The 21,493-nt window shown below is 41.8% G+C and overlaps 1 protein-coding gene and 2 long non-coding RNA genes across 4 annotated transcripts in view; 1 reads left to right on the top strand and 2 right to left on the bottom strand.

Moving 5' to 3' along the window:
* LOC141964402 (contactin-3-like) overlaps positions 1-9,865 on the top strand; it is a 113,345-nt gene extending 103,480 nt beyond the window's left edge. The window contains exons 16-21 of one of the 2 annotated variants that reach the window (XM_074914753.1): positions 845-1,079; positions 1,257-1,372; positions 1,963-2,149; positions 5,393-5,505; positions 7,379-7,547; positions 8,131-9,865. In XM_074914753.1, the coding sequence (XP_074770854.1) occupies positions 845-1,079; positions 1,257-1,372; positions 1,963-2,149; positions 5,393-5,505; positions 7,379-7,547; positions 8,131-8,231 (921 nt within the window). In that variant the 3' untranslated portion in view covers positions 8,232-9,865. Of the gene's footprint in view, positions 1-844; positions 1,080-1,256; positions 1,373-1,962; positions 2,150-5,392; positions 5,506-7,378; positions 7,832-8,130 lie in introns of those variants that run through there. The other variant, XM_074914752.1, reaches the window with a different exon arrangement.
* Positions 14-7,496, bottom strand: LOC141964404 (uncharacterized). Its single transcript, XR_012634325.1, has 4 exons — positions 6,701-7,496; positions 6,281-6,333; positions 1,097-1,335; positions 14-1,017 (listed from the first exon to the last, which is right to left on the bottom strand). It is a non-coding gene; the product is annotated as an uncharacterized LOC141964404 (long non-coding RNA).
* Positions 8,056-14,890, bottom strand: LOC141964403 (uncharacterized). The gene is made up of 5 exons (XR_012634324.1): positions 14,644-14,890; positions 13,945-14,066; positions 11,179-11,235; positions 10,513-10,605; positions 8,056-8,248 (listed from the first exon to the last, which is right to left on the bottom strand). It is a non-coding gene; the product is annotated as an uncharacterized LOC141964403 (long non-coding RNA).
* Between the last annotated feature and the right edge of the window lie 6,603 nt (positions 14,891-21,493).

The raw sequence follows: 21,493 nt of genomic DNA, 5'->3' as shown, positions 1-21,493 counted from the left end.
ACTCACTCTTCTTAAAAGATGAATTTCCCTGGCTGCTAGCAGCTTCTCATCTAGGATGTATATGTGCTCGGTAACATTCTGTAATGTGAGCTATGCACGTTTGCATTCCCTCTTTCGCTTTCACGTGTTACTGTGCTAGATAGCAATCAGTAGGAAATTTAGTTAGTTTGTCTGAGATTGCTTCTGTTCCCAAACCAATGTTAACGCTAAAAAGGGGGCAGGAGGGCGGGAGAAGAGGAGGGGGTAGTGCTCAAAGGTTGAGCCAAAGAATTAGGCTTTTCAGTGCAAATTTGCAGTTCCTGCTTTCCTACCATTAACTCTGGATGTGTGTGATAGCCAATACAAACAATTAGGTACTACTTTATATTATGTATCCCCCTTTTTAATGAGTTAAAGAATGTTAATATTCTGTTACTAACATTGACTATTCTATGTGGTTATCTAATCATAATCACATCAGAGGAAGGTGTAAGCCACTGTACAAAGGTAATACTGAATTCTGTAATAGTTGACTAAGCAATTATTCATTTTTTATGACTTATGGATTGTGAAATTGGAAAAAAAAAAAAGTATTTACTGAAGTGTGTCTTAGTACATGTAGTGGGAAACAAGGAATATACCTGGAAGTTGTTCTCTTCTTGAAATGAAAACCTTAAATTGGTTCAAAGGAACATGTTTTGCTCTGCTGTACCAGAGTTAATTTGCTGATGGAATGATCCCAAATGCAGTACCACCACCTGGTTACAGTCATTCACATTAGTCTTTCAGTACTTTCTTCCTGCAAAATGTGTCCAGTGCTGTATGTGGCATCACAGACTTCTGTTGTCTGTTGCTTTTCTCACAGCCCATCCCCGAAGAATTACAAAATGGAGAAGGATTTGGCTATGTTGTTGCTTTCCGCCCCTTTGGCACCACAACATGGATACAGACTGTGGTCACCTCTCCTGACACACCAAGATATGTCTTCAGGAATGAAAGCATCCTGCCCTTTTCACCATACGAAGTCAAAGTTGGCGTCTATAACAATAAAGGAGAAGGGCCGTTTAGTTCAGTAACCACAGTTTTTTCAGCTGAAGAAGGTATGTGATTGACTTACCTCCAGATTGAGTGAGTTACCTCCAGATATTTAACATGACATGTTTCATCAGAGAATATAACAACAGTTAATAGCCATGAGATCCCTTTGAATGCAACACATTTATTTCCACAGTCACCAGTGCTGCTGCTATCTCTCATTTATTGATTTCTGAAAACAGAGCCCAGCATAGCACCCTCCGGAGTATCTGCGACGAGTCTCTCATCCTCGGTCATCGAGGTCTCCTGGACAGCCATACCCTGGAAGATGAGCAGCGGAAGGTTACTGGGCTATGAGGTAAGCTCTTTTAAAACACTCCCATTCGTGAAGAGGTTTGCAGGCTGCAGGACAGCAGCACAAATTTCAAAAGATTACCGTATGTCTTGCTTTCTTCCTGCCCCACCTACACCCAGAAGAAAGGTATTTTCTTCTAAGGATCTTTGAAAACAAACAACACTGAATGAAATTGGGTTTTGCTTCCTGTGCTGATAGTCATGTATCTAGCAGTGCTTTCAAACTGACACATTTTTGCAGAATTACATTTACTTCTAAAGAAACTATTTTGTAAGGTACGGTTTTCTGAGTTTAACTTGTTTACTTTCTAGATAAAGTAATGGTTTTCCTCTTGTCATTTTTTAATTCAAGCAAGATCTAATGCTTCAGTTTCCTTTTTCCTACAGTCATACTCAAAAGAGCAGCAAGCATGAAAGCAGATGGATGAGAGCCGGGATTTTTTTTACATAGTAAACATATTTTTGAAACTTGAATGCATTTCTACCTTTCTCAGCTGAGAAAAAAAAATGCATTTAAAGGAGTCAAATGCAATGCTGTGGGTGAGCAGTCTGTTCTATACAAGATTTTAAATGGTTTTGTTTCATATCTACTAGGTTAGGTACTGGAATAATGGTGGAAAAGAAGAATCTTCAAATAGAGTAAAAGCTGCAGGGAATGAGACATCAATAAGAATAACAGGGTTGAAGAGCAACTTAGCATACTACACAGCTGTCCGAGCTTATAACAGTGCTGGAGCAGGTCCCTTTAGTGCCACAGTAAACGCTACCACAAAAAAGACACGTAAGTATCCTGAATTTAAAGTGGGGAGAGACATAACTGTGTGTTAGCACTTGCAGGCGAATGGAAAACGGGTGCATTACTGGGAATCACAATAGGCATAAATGACCTGAATTTTCAGACAGACTAGAAGAGTTACACAATTAAGTCGAGCCTAGGTCTTCCATTTTCTACCCTCTGCTACTTTAGCAGGGTAAGTAAGTAAAACTCATATGCCAGTGGAGCAAAAGTATGATAAATCATTTCTTCATAGAACCTTTATTACTCTTCTAGTGATTGGAAGTATTTTAAAAGAAAAATGTCTATTATGTGGAAGATAAAACAGACTTGTTGAATTTTTCAGGGTTTTATAACGTAAGTTCTCTAGGGCATGACTTCTGAAATGCAGTGATCCTCATACAATTCATGCAAAACAATCCTTCGTGTCCATTGTTTCCCCTTGAACAAATTACACAAGAGGCCACTTTACTATTAAGGGAGAAAGAAAGCTGGAGAACAGATTGTCAAAGGCTGCGCTAATTTTTCTGCAAACAGAAATATTTTTAGTATGTTCTTGCATTGTAATACAATTCAGAATCAGAGTCATCAATCTCTAAGTACTTCTGTCAGACTTGCAAGAATGTACAATTAAGCCTGCCTGAAAGGTCAAATTCCCTGGAATAGTAATTAAATCCTACCAAAAGTAGTCACATCACCAATATTATGAAATAAGCTAGTTTATCAGAAATTATTGTATGCAAAAATGAGTGTCACTGTCACTGAGGACTAAACCAACTCAGATTAATTTATATTTGCTAGAGTTTAAATATATTATATGCATAGTTACCATAATTTGGATGATCTGAACTAACTCACTGCCCGTAGCCTGTACCTGACATGTGATGAATAGTTTCCTCTGATCTTTGTGGCTGCTCACTAGAGGTTGTATCAGCCTAGTCAGCTCAGTGATTTTTCAGTCCCTTTTTAGAGACCACCTGCCTTTGGGCTGTGTCAGTGAGAACTGAACAAGCACCTGATTCCACTGATTTGAGCAGGATCTGGATCAGGCCCTTAGTCAAGATCACTGCTATTTGGAATAATTAAAAAGTTGCATTATGGCCATGTATCTTGCTGGTAAATAAAGAGAACAAAAACACTGCTGTACAGTATAATATCAATCTGAAGGATTTTGCTAACTACTAGTTCCATTGACTAAGATAAATAATTCGCTGTACTGCTGCAGTAGAAGCTGATTTTTCATTCAAATGTGTGATTTTTAATCAATCCCAATTTCTACCTTAACTTGTATGTTTGTGATTGATTGATGTGTTTTTCATGGTGAAGGATTTCTGTGCACGTTGTATTTACAATCACCCACATAACCTACAAGATACTTTTTAGTAATTGTTAGCCATATCAAGAAATACAAGTTCAACTGGCAGTATATTTCCAGGCTGAAAATTCAGTCTTTGACCATTAAAGCATCTTTGCTTTTATATCTGAAATACTCATGTTCGTAGCCCAGAATAACAAGTGCAATTTTGTTTTACAAAATACTGCTATATAAAATGGCAAGTAACCGTGGAAGACTTGCCTAAGTTTATAAGGCAAGATGTTACAGTTATTTCATGTTTATAAAGTCTTAAAATACAACCAAATGGTCTCTCCATTGCTTCTAATTTAGAGAAATACTAGTGTATATGACCAACTTTAAGCATCTGAGGAGTGTCAGAGAAATCTGTGTAGCTATTTGCACACTTAGCACTGGACACATACTTACGTGATGTGGTGGTTCAGGATCTGACCTATTACAAATTAAGTTCTGCAGTTCTGAACGCTGAAGATTACTGGAGATTTTGGTGTCTGAAGCAAATTTGGAGTCTTCTGAATCACTTCCATAAGTCAAGTGATAGCTAGAGGCTTACAGTTTTTATATATAATTACTCTTCATTTGTTCAGATGGCATATTAATACTTCGTTGTGGATTTAAAAGAATGACTCATTTCATTTGAAATTCAAGCTTTAATATCTCAGTGTGAAAACTGTTCATAGATGCTGTAATAATTCTCAGGAGTAAAACAATCTCCTCTTACATTTACAAGAAGTGGCTATTAGTGCATCAGGTTAAATCCTATTTAGTATATAGAACAAGGCACATAGTGCAAAAAAATACTTGTGAATGCTTCTTTGACTTTAGAATAATTCTTTTAAGTCTCACTCTTACATTTTCGTGTCTACTTTGTGTTAAGAATTATAATCAGGTGGGTTTTGATCTGACTGCTCATGGAAAGAAAGTAGGGAGCTACCTGTGTGAAAGAACTGAAAAGAGGAAAAAGTACAAAAGAGAAAAAAAACCATAAGCACATGCATAGGAGTGTTTAAAACCACTGTCAGCGTTTAATACTGGAACTGTCAGCATCAAAGCATAGCACGGTCCACCTAAGCAGCAGTTGCCTCCACTAGGTGACAGCAACAGTAAATTGTTTTCCTTAACACATTTAGAAAAGATTTTAATTGTTGATTGTGTCATTGCATGACCCATTTTCTGGGAAACCAACTTAAGAGGTTTGTACTTACCTTCGCCTTCCCTGAAAGCTTGGCAGTTTCAAGATATATTAAAGTGCACAGCCAAAAGCATACTACTACTTTTGAAAATAACAGTCATGGATTGTTAATGAATAAAAAAAGCCCTCAATGGAGTTACTTGGCCAAAGCCTGCTACTGTTCCAACTGCAGATACAGAAATGGTACAGACTGCATTTCAAAAATCACACCTCAAATTAAAAGAAAAAAAAAAATCTGTCAAATATTTTTACATTACAAACATGTCAGCATAGCGTGTAGATTTGAATATTCACTAAGAGTAAATTTGTCTAACAAATGATCTATTGTGAAGTATTTGCATATTCTTGGCAACATACTAAAACTAGAAATTGTCTGTTACCGTCACTGGTTTCATTAGAGTTTGTTCTAATTGATCACCCATGTCCTAAGACATATGCTTTTGTCTGGTTGTATTTAATGAAGGACCATCAACAGATAATGCAACTTCAGAAATAGCATTTATATGCCATTCTGGTTTTCCTTCCTTCTGTTTTTCTAATCTAGTCTCTGAACCATAAAGTGTACAAATGACGAGGCTGCATTTGAGTTGCTTTTGTATCTGACATGTAATGACAGTCAATTACCTGAACTATTATTTCCTACTGTAGAATAAATCACTAATGCCAATTAAATTAAAGTCATGCTTTTATTATGTATTTGAAGCACCCAGTCAACCGCCAGGAAATGTCCTGTGGAATGTCACCGACTCCAGAGTAATCCTCAGCTGGGAGGAAGTAAGAGCAATGGAGAACGAGTCTGAGGTGACTGGGTATAAGGTATGTGAGAACAGACCAGAAAAATACCCCCAAGTAATCCACAGTTTGCATTCTTTTGTCTATTTGCAAGGCTGTAAGTTCAGAGGATGCACCACATCTAAACCGTTTCAGTAGCATCTCCTTTTTATAGATGTAAACCATAGTGTAACACAGTCTCACAGCCGTGCTCCTTTCACCATTAGCGGTACACTAATGCCTTCTCCTCCTGACGCACACAGTGCCAGGAGCTGCTCCCAGCTCTTGGGATATCCCACTTACCCAGAAGTGTAACACATAGATGTTATCACATGTATAATAACCCTTACACATTTATAACACTTAGTATAAACGTGCAACACCCACAGGTATAACATTTTGAAAGAATCCAAATAATCCAAGACTTAGCTGATGGGTGTAGTTTCCATAGCTGGCCAGATATATTTATTAGTACCACATATATCAAACAGATAGTCTTAAACCTTTTTCTTCTTACCTACTGTGGGACATGCTCATTGTCTTGACAGAAATGACACTGCTACATCTACTCTAAATGTGATGAGCACACAAATGTACAAGTATTAGGTATGTCATATATCTGAAGTGTGTTTAAGGGAATAGCTGAGGATGTTCTTGACGAGCTGCGTACAGATGGATCCCACATGATACATTCCTGCATAAAAGATTTATGCTGAAGATCTGACTGTGCAGTGTTCTGACTTGTACTGGCAAAAAATACATGTTTACAGCTTAGATAAGCCACCTAGTTTCATAGACAGTAGCTGACCTAAAAACGTACCGTATAGAGCTTCAAACTGCGTGCTCTGTCTCCCACAACAATTGCAGGTTGCCCTGTGGATAACAAACATTGCTAAGTACACAAGGATAAGCTGAATTTTGATAAAGCTTGTTAGTTTTACTGAAGTAAAGCACTTAGGGGGTTGTTTTTATCCCAGAAGGCAAGGACAGAACGGTGAACAAAAGTTGGTTTGCCAACAAATGACACTGAAAACACCAGAGCAGCCGTGGTGCAGGCACGGTGGAAGTGAGCCACAGGGCTGCTCCTCCGAGTGGTTGATAGCAGGGCACAGCCTTGGGGAGCGTGTCTGTGGGGCAGCAGGCGGTGTGTAATTCTAGTGGCTTTGCATTTTTTTCCCATTTAATCATTATCACTGTTATTTTGGGGGGAGATGGGATTGCTGGTTTTTGCAATGCTTACCTGCTTGTCAAACTTCTGGAAGTCTCCCAGGTGAATGCACTGGCTCCACCCATTTTTTAAACTCTGCCAGGACACAGCTCTCTCTGTGCCCAGCCTTGCCACTGGCACCAGGGACCCTCCAGGCTCATCGAGCCTTCAGCACCGAAGAGAGGCTGATGTTGCTCTTAGGTCCCTCCTGTTGCCTGGTCACAGTTAGCAGCGGGCCGTGAGGTTCCCGTGTAGCTCCCATTCTTCAGAACAAAGGACACCAAATGCAGTTAAGTTCCGTGACAGAATAATCACTCAGCATTGACAGAACATCTTCCAACGTAGTCTGTAATTTTGGTTAGTTCTCACCTAGCTACATATTGGCATAAGAAGCTGATCTAGATGATGACAGATTCCAAATTGTGGGATAATTTATAGAACAATATATTATTAAGACATTCAACAGAATATATTATTAATTTATGATTATGCATTGTGCCATTTTAGATTAAAGCTGGAATAAAAGAGCTTGATTGATGTTACCTTCTTTCTTTAAATGTAATTCTGCCCTATAACATTAACCAAAAATCAGATCTTTTCTCATCCCGTCTTTTCAAAGACTGAAACCTTGTTTCTAAGAAACAAATAAAAATTGCTGCTCAGGTCCTAGTGGAAGAAATGACACACTCCAGCTCTTTGCTTGTGTTGCAGGTTTTGTACAGGACCAGCAGTCAAACCAGCATGAACGTCCTGAACACCGACAAGACAACAGCTGAGCTTTTGCTCCAGTTCAACGAAGACTACATCATCGAAGTAAAAGCAACAACTGATGGCGGGGATGGCACTAGCAGTGATCAGATCCTGATTCCCAGACTGGCTAGTAGGTTGAAGCTGAATCACTGTTATTTTGTCACGTGCTTGTATAGGGTCCCCAACCACTACCAGCCTATACCAGCCATGGTGCAGACACACGGCTCTGCCGTGGTGTACTGAATCATTACTGAATTTGCAGCTGACACCCAGCAGTTGTCACAGCTTCTTTGCAGGAATTGAGTCCTTATTGATGGGGAGAAAAAAAGAATTAATATTTGTATGTTGTATGGTAATAAGGTAATAAAAAGAAAAGCAATTAACAGTCTTCATGCCCTTACGCTTGACAAGCTTCATTCTATTGAACTGGTAAATTACTACAGAAATTGATATTAAAAACATTAGATTTCTTTACTTTTTCTCCTTTTTAAAAAAAAAAAATTACCTTGAAAGTAAAGATCATTCATACAGTTTCAGCATTTTGCAAGGCATTTCTATAGCTTTAAAATGTTTACTATATTTTTGTAAATTTTCATTGCTTGTCAGACATAAAAATTTACAATAATTTTTAGTCAGCATCTAGGCAGAGTAGTAATTTGGCACAGCAGACACTTATGCTTTCATTTAATCCTGACCTTTTTCATCTGTCACAGGTATGGATGCAAGAGGTTCTGGTCCATCAGTCTTGAATATCTTCAGTGTGTCCAGCTTCTTACCAACAATATTTTCCTTGACTCTTAATTCAGTGTTGTGATGATACATTTTCATTTGCTGGGAGAAAAAAAAAAAAAAGAATCCGTTACTACAGAAAAGTGCTTTTTTAAAAAAAAAAACCTGCAGTGGTTAACGCATGTTTTTCTTCTATCCTGACGTGTTTTTAAATTCTTTATATTTCACTGTAGGTTGAAGTAAAAATATCATGTAAAGTTTAGCAAATCCTTTAAAAAGGAATCTAAAATGCCTTAATACTTGAACCAAAGGAGTTTACATATTACATACTTCAGATACAATGTAAGAGAGAGGGAGAGCAATGGCACTATGATCAGAGTTGCAAGGAAGAGCTTAGCTGAGTGAGAAACTGTTTTTGCAGTGACACTGAATTGTTTTGAGTATGTTCTGCATTGTTACGATAACATCATTCTAGACAGGAGAGATGAAATCAGAGACACGGCGTTTCAATCAGTTGATAACACATCGACCAAGCAACTGTTCTTAAGACAGTGTCATAATCCAGTTGGTTTGGATCAGTTTTCTTACTGCCCTTTATATAAGTTACTCTAAATCTAGCAAGAAATCAAAGCTGGGAGGTAGAGAGGAGTCTCAGTCTGGATGTTAGTGTTTCAGTTCACGCTGGTGTGTCCCAGAGGCAGGGCTTCCACTGCTACTCCTAAGAAACTATTTCACAGCCGTGTTAAAGGCTCTCTGTTCTATTGCAGTGTATGTTTATGGACCTTTTCAAACACCTAACCTTCCTCTCCGCCAACAGATTTTGAAGTTAATTTCCTTATATCCCCACCTTATATTTCTTAACCAGGTTCTTTATTCATAACCAAATTCTCCCACCTTCAGGATCATTTTTATTGCCCTTCTGTGAACTCCTGTCAATGTGCTTCACTAACAAAGTGCCCAGTCGTAAGCAGTATTGAAATGCAGTTGCACCATGGCCTTATGAAAAGGGACTACTACCACCTCCCAGCCTTGTGATGTGGTCCTTCCGAGTAAGCAGCCCCAGATTATCTTGCTCTTTTGTCTGCCGCACTGAACGGTAAACTCGTCCTTAATTCAATGTTACATTCACAACTTTTCTTCCTGCTGCTCTTTAACCAATTCAGAACTATTTCACCTGGTCTGGCACGCTCATGCACCCTGTTACTGTCATATGATTCTGGTAAGTTTATGGCAATACTATAGGTTATAATAAAAAACTACAGAAAGACACTTCAGGCTTGCTATTATAGAGAAATCTGTGCTTTCTTTCATAGCAATATATTAAAGATACATTAAACGTGGTACATTTGACTTCTGTAGTTGTGAATTTACACAAATCAGCCTTTTAGACGCCTTTTCGCGAGCTGCCTACATACCTGGGAGAGCATGTGTTCCTGTGACATAAAACATACCCTTTCAAAGACTTTTTTTTAATTTCACAGTATTATTACAACGTACAGAACTACAAAGGGGGAAAACCAGGATTAATGAAATTATGGTAGCACTGTAGAAAAAAAAAAAGCCTCGATACGCATTCAAATAGCAAGTTACCTTATTAGTATCATATCCAGATGAAAATACATGCTAACTGTTGAAGTAAGCAAGATCTGTATATACTGTACATACATAGTTATAAATGGCTAGTTGCTTTTCAATGTGGCTAACCAGTGATGTTTTCAGACACTTGCAAATGGGAAGGGGGCGGGTGGGAGATGGAAAACCCGGTGTTACTTGTAAGTATATAGTTATGTTTCATGCAACAAAGGGTGACTCTTTCTATTCTTGTTCTCAAAATTCTAGTCCATGTTCCTGTACTGCCATTTTCATGCGATTATATTGTATTATTTAATTTCTAGTTATATATCTCCATGAGATATGTACTGAGTACCTTGTTTCATATTGAAAAGTTTGAAATTTATCCTTAAACTTCCAGTTGTGTGTGTATCCTATGGCTATCTGTATGCATTTTTTTCTATTACTCTAATAAAATATTTATTACATTGAGGGATATGAATATTTTGAAGTATTATTGCTTGTTCATATTACATATTTGCACACATGGGGATTTATTACTGCATCTAAAAATGATACTTGCTGCAATCTTCATGATATTTCTGTCACGTCTGAGCAGGACAGGAGTGTTTTCCCTTGCAGTAGCTTTGCTGCTGAAAGACTAAAATCTCAACCCATGTACCCAGAGATACTTCTACAGGGGAGTGGGGCAGGAGAAAGAGGATTATGGACATCACTGTGTTGCCCCGGAGGAGTCAGACACACAGAGACCAGGGCCCGGACCCACCGCTGTGCTCAAGCTTCAGAGCTCTTACCTCTGCCCACAGCTTTGCAGCACCATGGACAAAAAGCCCCTCCCTTTCCCTGGCTTCGTTTCCCATCTGTCCAATTAGGCTGTTCCCTCTCCTCTGAAATGGAAAAAAATAATGTAATTATATTGAAAAGTCAGTTCTTCATAATAATTTATTTAGTCTATCACTATTTCGCATTAAATTGCATGGCCTGTTTTTCCCAGCAGATTGCCTCTTCCTTACATACTGCAGCTTCCCATAAAGCCCGAGACTTTGGAGCACTAAAGCCTCACTGGGAACCACAGGCAAAACAGATTTATCACTTTTAAGCTTTTAAACATGGCTTCTACCTGCGGTAAAAGGGAGCTGATCCAGATGCTGCAGGAAGGGTTAATAACACCCCCAGCACCTTTACAAGTGTCTTCACAAGAGGCCAGACAGTCAGGTTTTCCCTTCCCGGTGGTTGTGGTGGATGTGTGCCTTGCTCTGTCTTTATTTCCCCCAGTGTAAACATTAGTTGTCCTTTAAACTCACCTGTTCGTTCCTCATCTCGTGTTAACGCAGTTAATGTTTATTCACGGTAATAAAACTGACTTGATTCTCCAGGGAGAGTTGGAAAAAAATAATTTGTTGCTGGGAAAGTGTGAGGAAAAGCAAGGGATGAGGGGAGAGGTCCCCAAGCCAGCCTACCTCTTGCAGGCTCTTCTAGAGCAACTTCTGTGACTAACCAAGTTTAGCAATTCAGTCCTGGGGAGAAAAATAAAAAATAATGAGAATGTGAATAACATCACTTGTATGACTGGAACTGTGGATGGTGGGGAAGGTATTTCTACCATTCCACTTTTATTTGTACTTGCAGCAAAAATAGTCAGCACTTTATCACAGTTGCTATTCGTTGAAATCCAGGAAGAAAGAATAGTAGGCTTGAGTCATAGTTTTTAGGAAAACGCTCTTATAAAGGGTATTCTTGTCATGCCCTATCCCAAACCGTGGCTGTGTTCCTCCGAGCTGCTCAGTGATGCCAAAGGCTACCACAGAGCAAAGCCCAAAGCTGGGGGGAGGCTGAGGGGGAGTGGGGACAGCAAACCCCAGCGGGATGAGCCAGGCCTTGCTCCAGCTCCCTACAGCGTTACATCGGGCAAGGTGGGTGCTGCGAGGAGGGCGAGCGTCTGCAGCAGCATCACCGCAGAGACTTCAGGGCGTTCCTCTGGAAATTTCTTAGTCCAACACAAAACTGGGCGACTCACTGGGTTTTTCCTGAACAACGACTGAACAACTGCCATTGGGAAAAGTTGAAAGGGCACTAAAGTCCTGCTACCAGTGGGATGCGCACACCAAAGATAAAAGGAATTTGATACAGCTTAAAAAAAAAAATGTTTGCAACTGCGTGTGCCGCCTCTGGAAGCTGTGACGGCCTTTGCTGGACACCAGTACCGGCGGTGATTGGGGCGCTGCAGTTTGAGATCTGGAGGGTGAGGGCTGCTTGTTGGGTTATTTTTGGCATGGGTTTAAAATTTCTCACCTTGCACTGCTATTCCCCCAAAATTTGCTTTCTAAAGGATTTCTTGTGGCACTTGACTAACACACTTCTTTTCATTCTTTCCTCACTAATGTTTACACCAGGGGACTCGATGACTCCTGTGCTTCTAAATTCTGAATTTCTCAGAGGTAGCTGGTATAAGGATTTAAAAAACCCCACCTTTTTCTTTGGACAGTTTACTCTGTTGGATATGTTGTGAACACACAGGATCCTCTATGAATACAAAATGAGTTAAAAACTAATATCACTTTAGCCCTAAGAAATATTGGAGATCTCCATTTTCTACTTAATTTGCCTTTCACTAGTAGAATGCAGACGTGGGCAGTGCCTGTCAGGTTATATATGTTATGTCTTAATAACAGGCAATAAAGCAAGCTGTCCTGCATGAGGGAGTGCATTAATCTGACAGCCTTCTGTCTGAAATAAATAACAATGGAATATTGTGAAAATAAAATGAGTTTGTAAACAGGCACTCGCTCTCTTAGGAAAAACAACCTCTTCGATTGTTTTATGCTAATGGTTTGAACTCCTGAAAAGCAATAAAAAAGGATATGCTTAGCAGAGATATAACTGAATGTATGTTATTGTTTGTTGTTTTATCAAGCCTGCTTGATAAAAAAGAGGCACTACTTTTATTCTGATGCATACATAGTGCAAGCTGCAACATGATGGGGTGAGACGGTACACACCACTTAACTCTATCTCCAGCTATCAGTCTTACCCTCTTAAAGAACAGCTTTTCTGCAATGGCTTTTCCCAGTTCATAGCTGCCTCCCCAGCGTGCACACAGCTTGGGTCTCACCGGGAAGCAGGATGTACAGCCCGTAAAAAAGGACAAACATTTGCCTTTTTCCAAGCTTAACCCCTCTTTCAACAGCCTTGGCAAGTGGAGGCTGCCCGCACCCCGTGCACATGGGAGCTGTGCCTCAGAGGTGCTGTTAGTGTCTCCCCTTCAGCCTGAACCTCCCTCCTGAGGCCAGCGAAGGACGGGGACACCCTGTTAACATCAGTGGGACTGGTCACTCCCACTCCAACAGAAAGCGCTGGCTGCAGGGCAAGGGGATGCAGCAGGCACACCTTGGCAGCCCTCCCGAAGACCAGTATATTCCCCCACACTGCCCCTGGCTGAGGGTGTCCCTTCCAGGACAGAGCTGGGGTCCCCCCGGGGGGCCGGTGGCCACAGTCCTGCCTCAGCAGGGAGCTGTGCTGCTCCCGCAGCCAGCGCAGGTAGCACCTCATCTCTGCCAGAGGAACGGGGCTACTCTAGGAGGTGTCCTCCAAGTACATGCGTATGTCTGTGCCTAAGTGCACTTTCCACAAATACAGAGAGTCGGCCGTCTAAAATAACCTGAGCCTGGCACCAACTTGGAGTCTATTTTCCTGTTTTCCTCTTGCTGACAGCAGCTATGTGTCGCCAGTCCTCTGACTGTCCTGCCTCTTGTTAGGTGCATCAAAAAGTTCCCCTCCCCAGCAGTTTGATACGTCGATAAGCAGACACTCGCCTTTCCTTTCACGGGTCCTCTTCATCAGCTTTAACAGCCATGTTGCAGTGTCTGCGACAGCACTTATTGTAATTCACACCATGCTCTTCATTTGCTTTGGTTTTGAACTCTCTCTGTTTTGAGACTTTGCAGTTTGTGCATGAGAGTGTTTTAGTATTGGAATTTCACAAGACCTTCATGTGAATCTTTCCTTTGTTTTTTTCCCATCTCTAAGGGTCAAGAAAACTTGATAAACTCATTTGGTATTAAATTTCTTTTCTTGAGCTCCTTGCTGATCTTTCTGAGGTCAAGAAGTATCTTTGAAAGTTTTTTGGTTTTTTTTTTTTAATGCACAAATGTAGGAGACATGCCAGTAACCCTATGTAGCATTACTAAGACACTTTCCTCCCAATGTACCTAAGATTATTTTCTTACCCTTTAAGAGCATAATTAGTCCTGTGAGGTCTGGACCATGTCTGCTCTCTGTGCTGTGCTCTTCATTCCATCTTATTGATCAATTCCCTTTGGGTGGAAGAACATCAAGGCATTGGCAAATACTGGAGAAAAAAAAAATAAATCAAAAGCATCCCATCAGGAGCCAGCAGAAAGGATGTAACTTCAGGTTGTTCATTAATTCAGCCCATGATAATTTAAACTCATAGCAACTCCTAGGACAGGGGGACATCCCAAAATTGTCCACCAGGAAAGAGCAACTTTTGAGAGTCCAGCTCCTTGCTGCCCACTCAGCCTCCAGCCTTCCACACTCCCCGGGATGCAGAACGACCCAGCTGCAGGAGGAGAAGGGACACAGAGTCACGTCCCCCCTCCACTGCCAGCGGGGGCTGCGGGGCTGGAATCCGCCAGCAGCACAAGGGGAGGGTTTGCATGCCCTTGGTCACAGGTGGGACCAAAACCCAGATACCAAGCCATTAATAAAAATGCAAACATAAAAACACTTCGTTTGACTGACCACGAGTGGCAGCTGTGCTCCGGAGCGACTCCCCGCTCTCCCTGAGTGCTTAACGCAGCATCCTCCTGCTCCAGGGCCTGGGGGAAGCCTTGGTGCTCCCCCCACCCTGCCCCAGAGCTACAGCACGCTGAGGCAGGTACTTCAAAGCACGCGTAGGGACTTACTTTCAGGCCGTCTGAAGTCATGGCTCTGCAGCCCTAAACGGAAGCGCAGATCGATTTTTCTTCTGCCACCTCCAGGGAAGGTGCTGTGAATGCTCCCCTGAGATCTGAGCACCTAAATGAGCTGCCCATTAATTTAGAAGGAATATCAAGAGGCAGGAAAGGCGTTCATCAGGGCTGCTCTCCCCACAGTGATTTCATTTTAGGGAATTTCCATTTTATTCAGGAACACAAGCAATGACATGTTACATCAGCTAAAGACATAAAAAGAAACAAGTCAGAAAATACGGGAAAGCCCTCTCCATCATGCCCTTTATGATACAAATAATAAATCATTTTCACAACTGAGGACCTGTAAAGGAGTCTATCAGAAAGGACATGTTCTTAACGAGAATTTCTCTCATTAGCAATCCAAGAAGGGCCATGGTTAAAGCAGGAAAATAATTTAATTTTTGTCACACTTCCTAACATTGCCACCAAACTGAGGCATTTAAAGTTACACTTGTCACAACACTAATTACCTATTTGAACAAAAGAGTTCTCAGCTGATTGAATGAGTTCTGCAGTGAGAACGGGCTGTTTCATCTGATCATCATTACTTTTTGGATATAGGATGTAAATCAACTTTAACGACAGAAAATATGGCTTTGGTACCTTTACAGCAGCTTCATATGAGACAGGGGGGAACTCTTCAGCAGCCAAAAGCTTCTGCTCATGTACTGGAAAACAATGTCTTGGGGTTTTGTGTTGCCTTGGAAACATGAAAATTAAAGCGCCATTAATTACCTATTTTCAAGCAACCAGAGTATCCCAGTGCTGGGGGTCTGATCCAAGGCTAACAAACCCCTACCCCAGTTTCAGCAGACTCTGACTCATCGTCAGCCCTTCTAAACAAGGAGAGGACCGTGGCAGAACAAAGCTCAGCCAAGTTTTACTTCTGACTGTACCAGAAGGCTTCAGGCAGACACTCAAAGCAGCGGTTTGCAGAGGTTCTTCTTGCCTTCACATCCATGACTTTGTTAACATTACCATCTGTTTATTTTCCAAAATATATGTCCTCTTTTTTCAAAGAGATCCTAGAAGCTGAACTGATAAACATCCACGCAAACACGTATACAAGACCTATACAAATCCCAACGTATACATTTTCTCCAGATATGAAACCATGCTAATAGTCCCAGTCATTGGCACAGAAGCATGAGTTCAGCCAGACCTGCTGTCATTCTTTCTGCCCAAAATACTGCCAAATAACAAAGCCTCTACTATTATATCTTCTGTGTAATCATTTTTAACTGTTAATTAAACATTTTTTAACTACAGACTGCTTGCTCCTTTTCCTCCCCTCAGTAGTGGTGCTTTGGTCCTAATTATAAATCTCTATGAAATAGTTGCAGACTAGAATGAACCTCTTCTTGTGGGAGTTAGAAGCTGTCCCAAAATTTTCTTTTGGAGACACTGTTCACCCCACTGCCAGCACAGCCCAAAGCAATCAGCTAAAACTCCAGCCACAGAAGTATGGAAGGATTAAAAATAATTCCAGTAAAATAATCTTTTTTTTTTTTTTTCTTCAGGAATCCTTCTCATTTATGAACTATGTAAAGTGTCATTTCTCTTTCATTTACAATGAGTATTAAATTTTGTCTATCAGCCCAAGCACAATTTTAGAGTGTTTTCCATTCATTCATAAAGTTGATGATCATCATTGCTGAAGAACTTTGACTATCTGGTTTCAGGTTTGGGCTGGATTTCAGCACAGCAGTACTTGACACCACTGAAGGTATTTCATTAACAGGCGCTGGAAGGGGGTGAAGTCCATGTGCCACACGGCCTGTTCAAAGACAGGGACATGCTGGCAAGCGGGAGAAATGTCAGAGTCCAAGACTCCAGCCCTTGCAGCCGTGGTGGTAACCTCGGGCAGGGGGCAGGGAAGGAGCCCACAGCACAAACGCAGAGCACAGGGGGCAGAGTGAAGCCGTATTGGCACACAGCTCCTCACACCTCGTCCCCTCCAACCACCCCAACCCCTTCTTTTCTTCATGGGCATGACCAAGCTCCAGCCTTGCCTTCACAACAGTTGGTACTAAAAAGGACAGAGTTCAGCCACAAACCCAAGGCCGACTTCACGACTTAACCCCATGAGCCTGGCTTGTCTAATTACAGTCGTATCTACAGGTTTTCCATCATATGTATACGCTCCCATAGAATCACAGAATCATTCAGGTTGGAAAAGACCTTTAAGATCATCAAGTCCAATCATTAACCAAACACTGCCAAGCCCACCACGACACCATGACCCTACAAGGTACCACCCCATGACCGCCAGCATTAGCACATGTGGAGCTGAAGACCCATTTCAGTGCTTGTAGGCAAAATGCATCAGCAGCATTTCAAACTGCCTCCTCCACTTAGGAGGTTAACGAGCAAAATACTCTGGAGACTGCGAGTTCTCCTTGGTCTCTTGCTGCCTCCTCCCCACCTGAGTTGCTTTACCACTCAGCATACTTCTAAAGAAGCATCATTAACATGTTAAGAAATCCACCAGGAATGTCTGTTCATTAAAAAAATAATCTATAACTAGGCTCAAACTGCTCCTTTTCTCTGCTGACACTGTTCAACACCTACAGCTGAAAGGGATCCTACTGGCCACTGGTGATGGTCCCACTGTGTGAGCTGGGGGAAAGCTGCAGATCCGGCCCTGAGCCATCCCACACCTGGTTGTCCCCTGTCCCTCCACCGCAGCCCCGGGGATGGGATTTGGAGCTCCTGCCCACAGCACCGGGACGGGGCACAGCCACCTCCCAGGCTGCTGGAAAAGCACCACTTGCATCTTGTAACGCTATGCAAACATGACAAATGCTATTTTTACATCTGGTCCCAGCTATTTTAAGCAAAAATTTGCTTAAAAAGACACTGAAAGACAACTTTTTCCTTTAGTTAGCCATTCATTTCTAAATGAGCTGTTTATATGGGTAATTTTGAGTTTTCTCTCTCAAATTTTCCTCAGGAATAATGCCATTGGCAATCTCCATTAATCTCTTTTGACTCTTTCTAAAGGTTAAACTGACTACAAGAAAGCTGGATCAAAGGGAAAGAAAAACTTTTTCTAGAAGCACAGAAATATTTACATAACACAAGATAAGCCAGAACTCCCCATTTCTACCACATAGACATGCTTGTAGAAAGCATATGAAAATCAGCCATTTTCACTTCAGTTGGGGAGGGGAGGAGAAGAAGGACTTTATAGCTCATGTAAAAGGAGAGAGACAAGGCTGGCAATCAGCACAGCTTGTAATTGAAAAGATCCAGAGTTTTCAGGGTTTCCTGCCTGAAGGAGAAGAATCTCTCAGAGCCATTTTGATGCACAAGAGGAAAAGAGAATAAAGCATCCCACCACATTCTGGGGCTCACGCCTCCTCCAAGCAGCAGACCAAGGACTGCAACGGTTAAATAAGCCAAAGGTTCAAACATCAAATGACAAAGCTGATTATTGATTGGAAAATGACTGCCAGAAACAATCAGATTGGTGCAGGCAGCCCTTGGAAAGCAAGACAAGAGCTTTATTTCAAACTCCTCTTCTGACCTGCTCTCTGAGCTCCTCAGCTGTGACCACAAATTTTGGCAGCAGTCTACTAAGACTGATGAGAGATAATACAAATTGACTTAGGTTTGGTCATTGCAGAGCAACAATAAAAATGAGAGACATTTTTTCACAACATAGTTCTCAAGGATTGGCCTCTTTTTGGTCAGCCCTAGTAAATTCAGAATAATAGGAAGTTCAGTACACTTACCGATATTTATTCTAACAAGTTCATCATCTCTCCTCACTGATGTGCTGGAACCAAACCCATAAATGTTTTTGATATCAAACACCCATTTCTACCTGCCCTCAGAGGAGCAGAGCTATCCGTTCTGCAGTTAATTAGCTATCCTCTAGGAAGAAATGAGAAAGGCCATGCTTTAAATTAGACCCATCTGGTAAAGGCTTTCTTGAAAAGATGAGACTTATGTCATGTTTTAGAGCTATCAGAGACAGAGGTTTCCCAGCAGAGGCCATCTGTCCCGGATAACTGCTGCCAGTCCTCAAGATTATCAATTAGTCTGTAATGATTGTTTGTATGAAAAAGGTGATTGGAGGGTCAGGAGACCGACCTCTGAATACAAACACCATGGTGGAATCTAGTAAGAGCCCATGTACTGAGACACGGAGCGAGGCATTGCTTCCCAGCACCTCCCTTCCCTTCAAGGAAACAGCAGGACTCTTGTTTTTCTTTAAGTTCAAGAAAGAACCACGATGCTGCTGCTGTGCCCACTTTCCTACCGAGTTGGAGTATGTGCTAGAAAGCGTGGGACAGGTTCAGGTCTCTCCCTCACACAAGGAATTTTATCCCAATATCTCTGATTTTCTTAAAGCTTCCTGGATTAGAACCCTCCCTTACACCTACCTGAACCAGCTGCACATTTGGGATGAAGGCACTGGGATTTCTAGACCACTACAACTAGGCTCTGTCACACACAGCCACAGCCTCAAGACTAAATTGCTGCAAATCGCACTTCCCAAATCTCAGAGAAGTCTCAGACCGCAGCCAGGCTTAGATCTGATTTTTTCTCCCTGTTCTATGCAGTTTCAATTAATTTCTAACATGCCGCATGCTCTATTCTCTGACCACAGCACAGGTGAAGTACAGTCACACGAGTCCTGCTGTTACTAAAGCAGCTTGTGTCTCGCTGCTCTTATCGGGGCAGCACAGGGCTGGGACCAGCTTGTAAGGAGAGAAATTGCTTACATAATGTATGATGTCTCTTGTTGCCAAAATAACCAGACAAGCTTAAAAATATAAGCAGACACTGCAAGGAACAATATGCTTAAAATGTTGAATTATACGGTAGTGGCATAGAATGGTAAATACTTGAAATTAGAAGAGAATAAAAATGTAGAGTGTTAGAGAAATGTCAAAAATTTTCTGTATTGCACCCATCAATAATGCATCAGAGAAGATGATGACGTCCAGGTGGCTCAAGATATTTGAAATGGTAAATAAACATTTCTGCAGCAATTGGACTCGCTGGTGGCATGTCACACCTGTAACCTCCAGAGAAGGGACCTGCCAGACAGCTGCTGTACATGGCCTTTACAGTCATTTTTCATCAGTGATTACGAAAAAAAGCATTTGGACATCTATTTCTCTATATGTACAGAACAACAAAGTTATGTGAGCACGGTAACTTGTACACAGAGAAGACAGATGCACAAATGAACACGCCAAAAGGCACTGAAGCATCGCTGTTCACCAAGGGAAAGTCTTCCTCTGCATGCCTACAGCAGGACAGGACTCCTGGCTCCCGACTTCAGGAGCTACTCGCTTAAATAGATGACAAATATATAAAGAAAACAGACACAGAAAACTGAGGGCGTGGGAGGCTGTTTTCTAAACACCAGCAGCAGAGGAAGATGCCGATTGCCGCGTTGCAGATGGACACCACACATTTTAGAAATTAAACTGTAAGTTGTTGGGTTGGGTTTTTTTACCACATCAGTTGGATTTCTGTCTGTGGGAAACTTTTCCTCAGAGAGGCTCTTTTCATAGAAACAGCAGGGCATGGAGCGGTAACAGCGTGAAATGAGAGATCTTGAAAAGCAGCGCCGTTCTGCAGGAAGCCCTGCATTTGCATGTTAAGCTACATCTATTCCCTGAATGCTCAGACACATGAAAGCAACCCCAGATTTTTAGTTAGCAGCAGATCTTTTAGCTTCAGCCTGAATTGAAAGGTCATGCGTGTTTAGAGCCTTTTTTTGCGCTTAGCTGGAGCTGTGTTGTGCAGCTCTCCTTAGGAAGAGAGGTGAGAAAAGCACCGGCTCAGCCGTGCCGGGACGTCGGGGTCACAATCCCGTCTGTAGCAAACAGTGTCTGACATCAGCCCCCGTTCCCAGTGACGGTGGCCCCGATACACTGGGATGTTGTACGAGAGACACTTCTCTGATATCGGTGACCTTAACAAGAGCTTTTTAGCACTTGTCAGGGCTGTGACAGCTGAATCTTTTTAGGCATGTAAATGCAGCGCGAGTAGAAAGCAACTGAACAAAGCCCACCATCCTTTTCACAAAACAGTTCTGAGGGAAGTGCAAGACATTGAAACTCAAGTTTAACCTTTCTCGCCTTCAGAAATCATATCAATTTTTGACGAGGCTGAAGGTTTCCTACCTGAAACGGCAACTGTGCCCTTTGGCTTTGCACTGTGCAGCTGGAGGGGTGGGCAGGGCTAACACCCACCATTCCCTCCCAGCACCACCCCACTGCCACCAGCACGACCAGCCAGGGCTGCACGGCACAGACGTGCTTCTCGCTCCTCCTCATCCTCCCATAACGCCCTGACAAACGGTCAAGCATTGCAAGGTTGTCATCAACATCACCGAGCTCCCCAGTATGCCATTTCCTCCCTGTCTTCAGCATTCAGGAGCAGGTGAAGTGGGAGATAAAGAATAGAATTATGATGCTTGTCATTGTCTTCCAAATGAGAAACACTGATGTGGCAGTGTATTTGAATATTCAGGAAAGGGGCAGACCTACACACTGGATTTACTGACACAAATGTTGGTCTTGGCTGTTGAATTTGTGGTGCTGATGAATGTTGCAGAAAAATTATAGGTATGCAGAATGGATAAGAGGCAAGGGCTTGCTTTTGCCTGCCAGTAGAAGACTCAAATTATTATTGGTTTGTTTGGGTTTGTGATTGGATTGGTATGGCTTATGCCCAAGTATACTGCTGATAAAGATGAACAATTAAACAGCTATAGAAGCAAAGATCTTTGGATTCACCCAACATGCACTGGGGAGCCAATATAGAGAAGGACCCC

Source organism: Athene noctua, chromosome 10 (genome assembly GCF_965140245.1).
Source record: "Athene noctua chromosome 10, bAthNoc1.hap1.1, whole genome shotgun sequence".
In the NCBI taxonomy this organism is placed as follows: Eukaryota; Metazoa; Chordata; class Aves; order Strigiformes; family Strigidae; genus Athene; species Athene noctua.
This window is presented reverse-complemented; position numbering and strand designations above follow the sequence as displayed.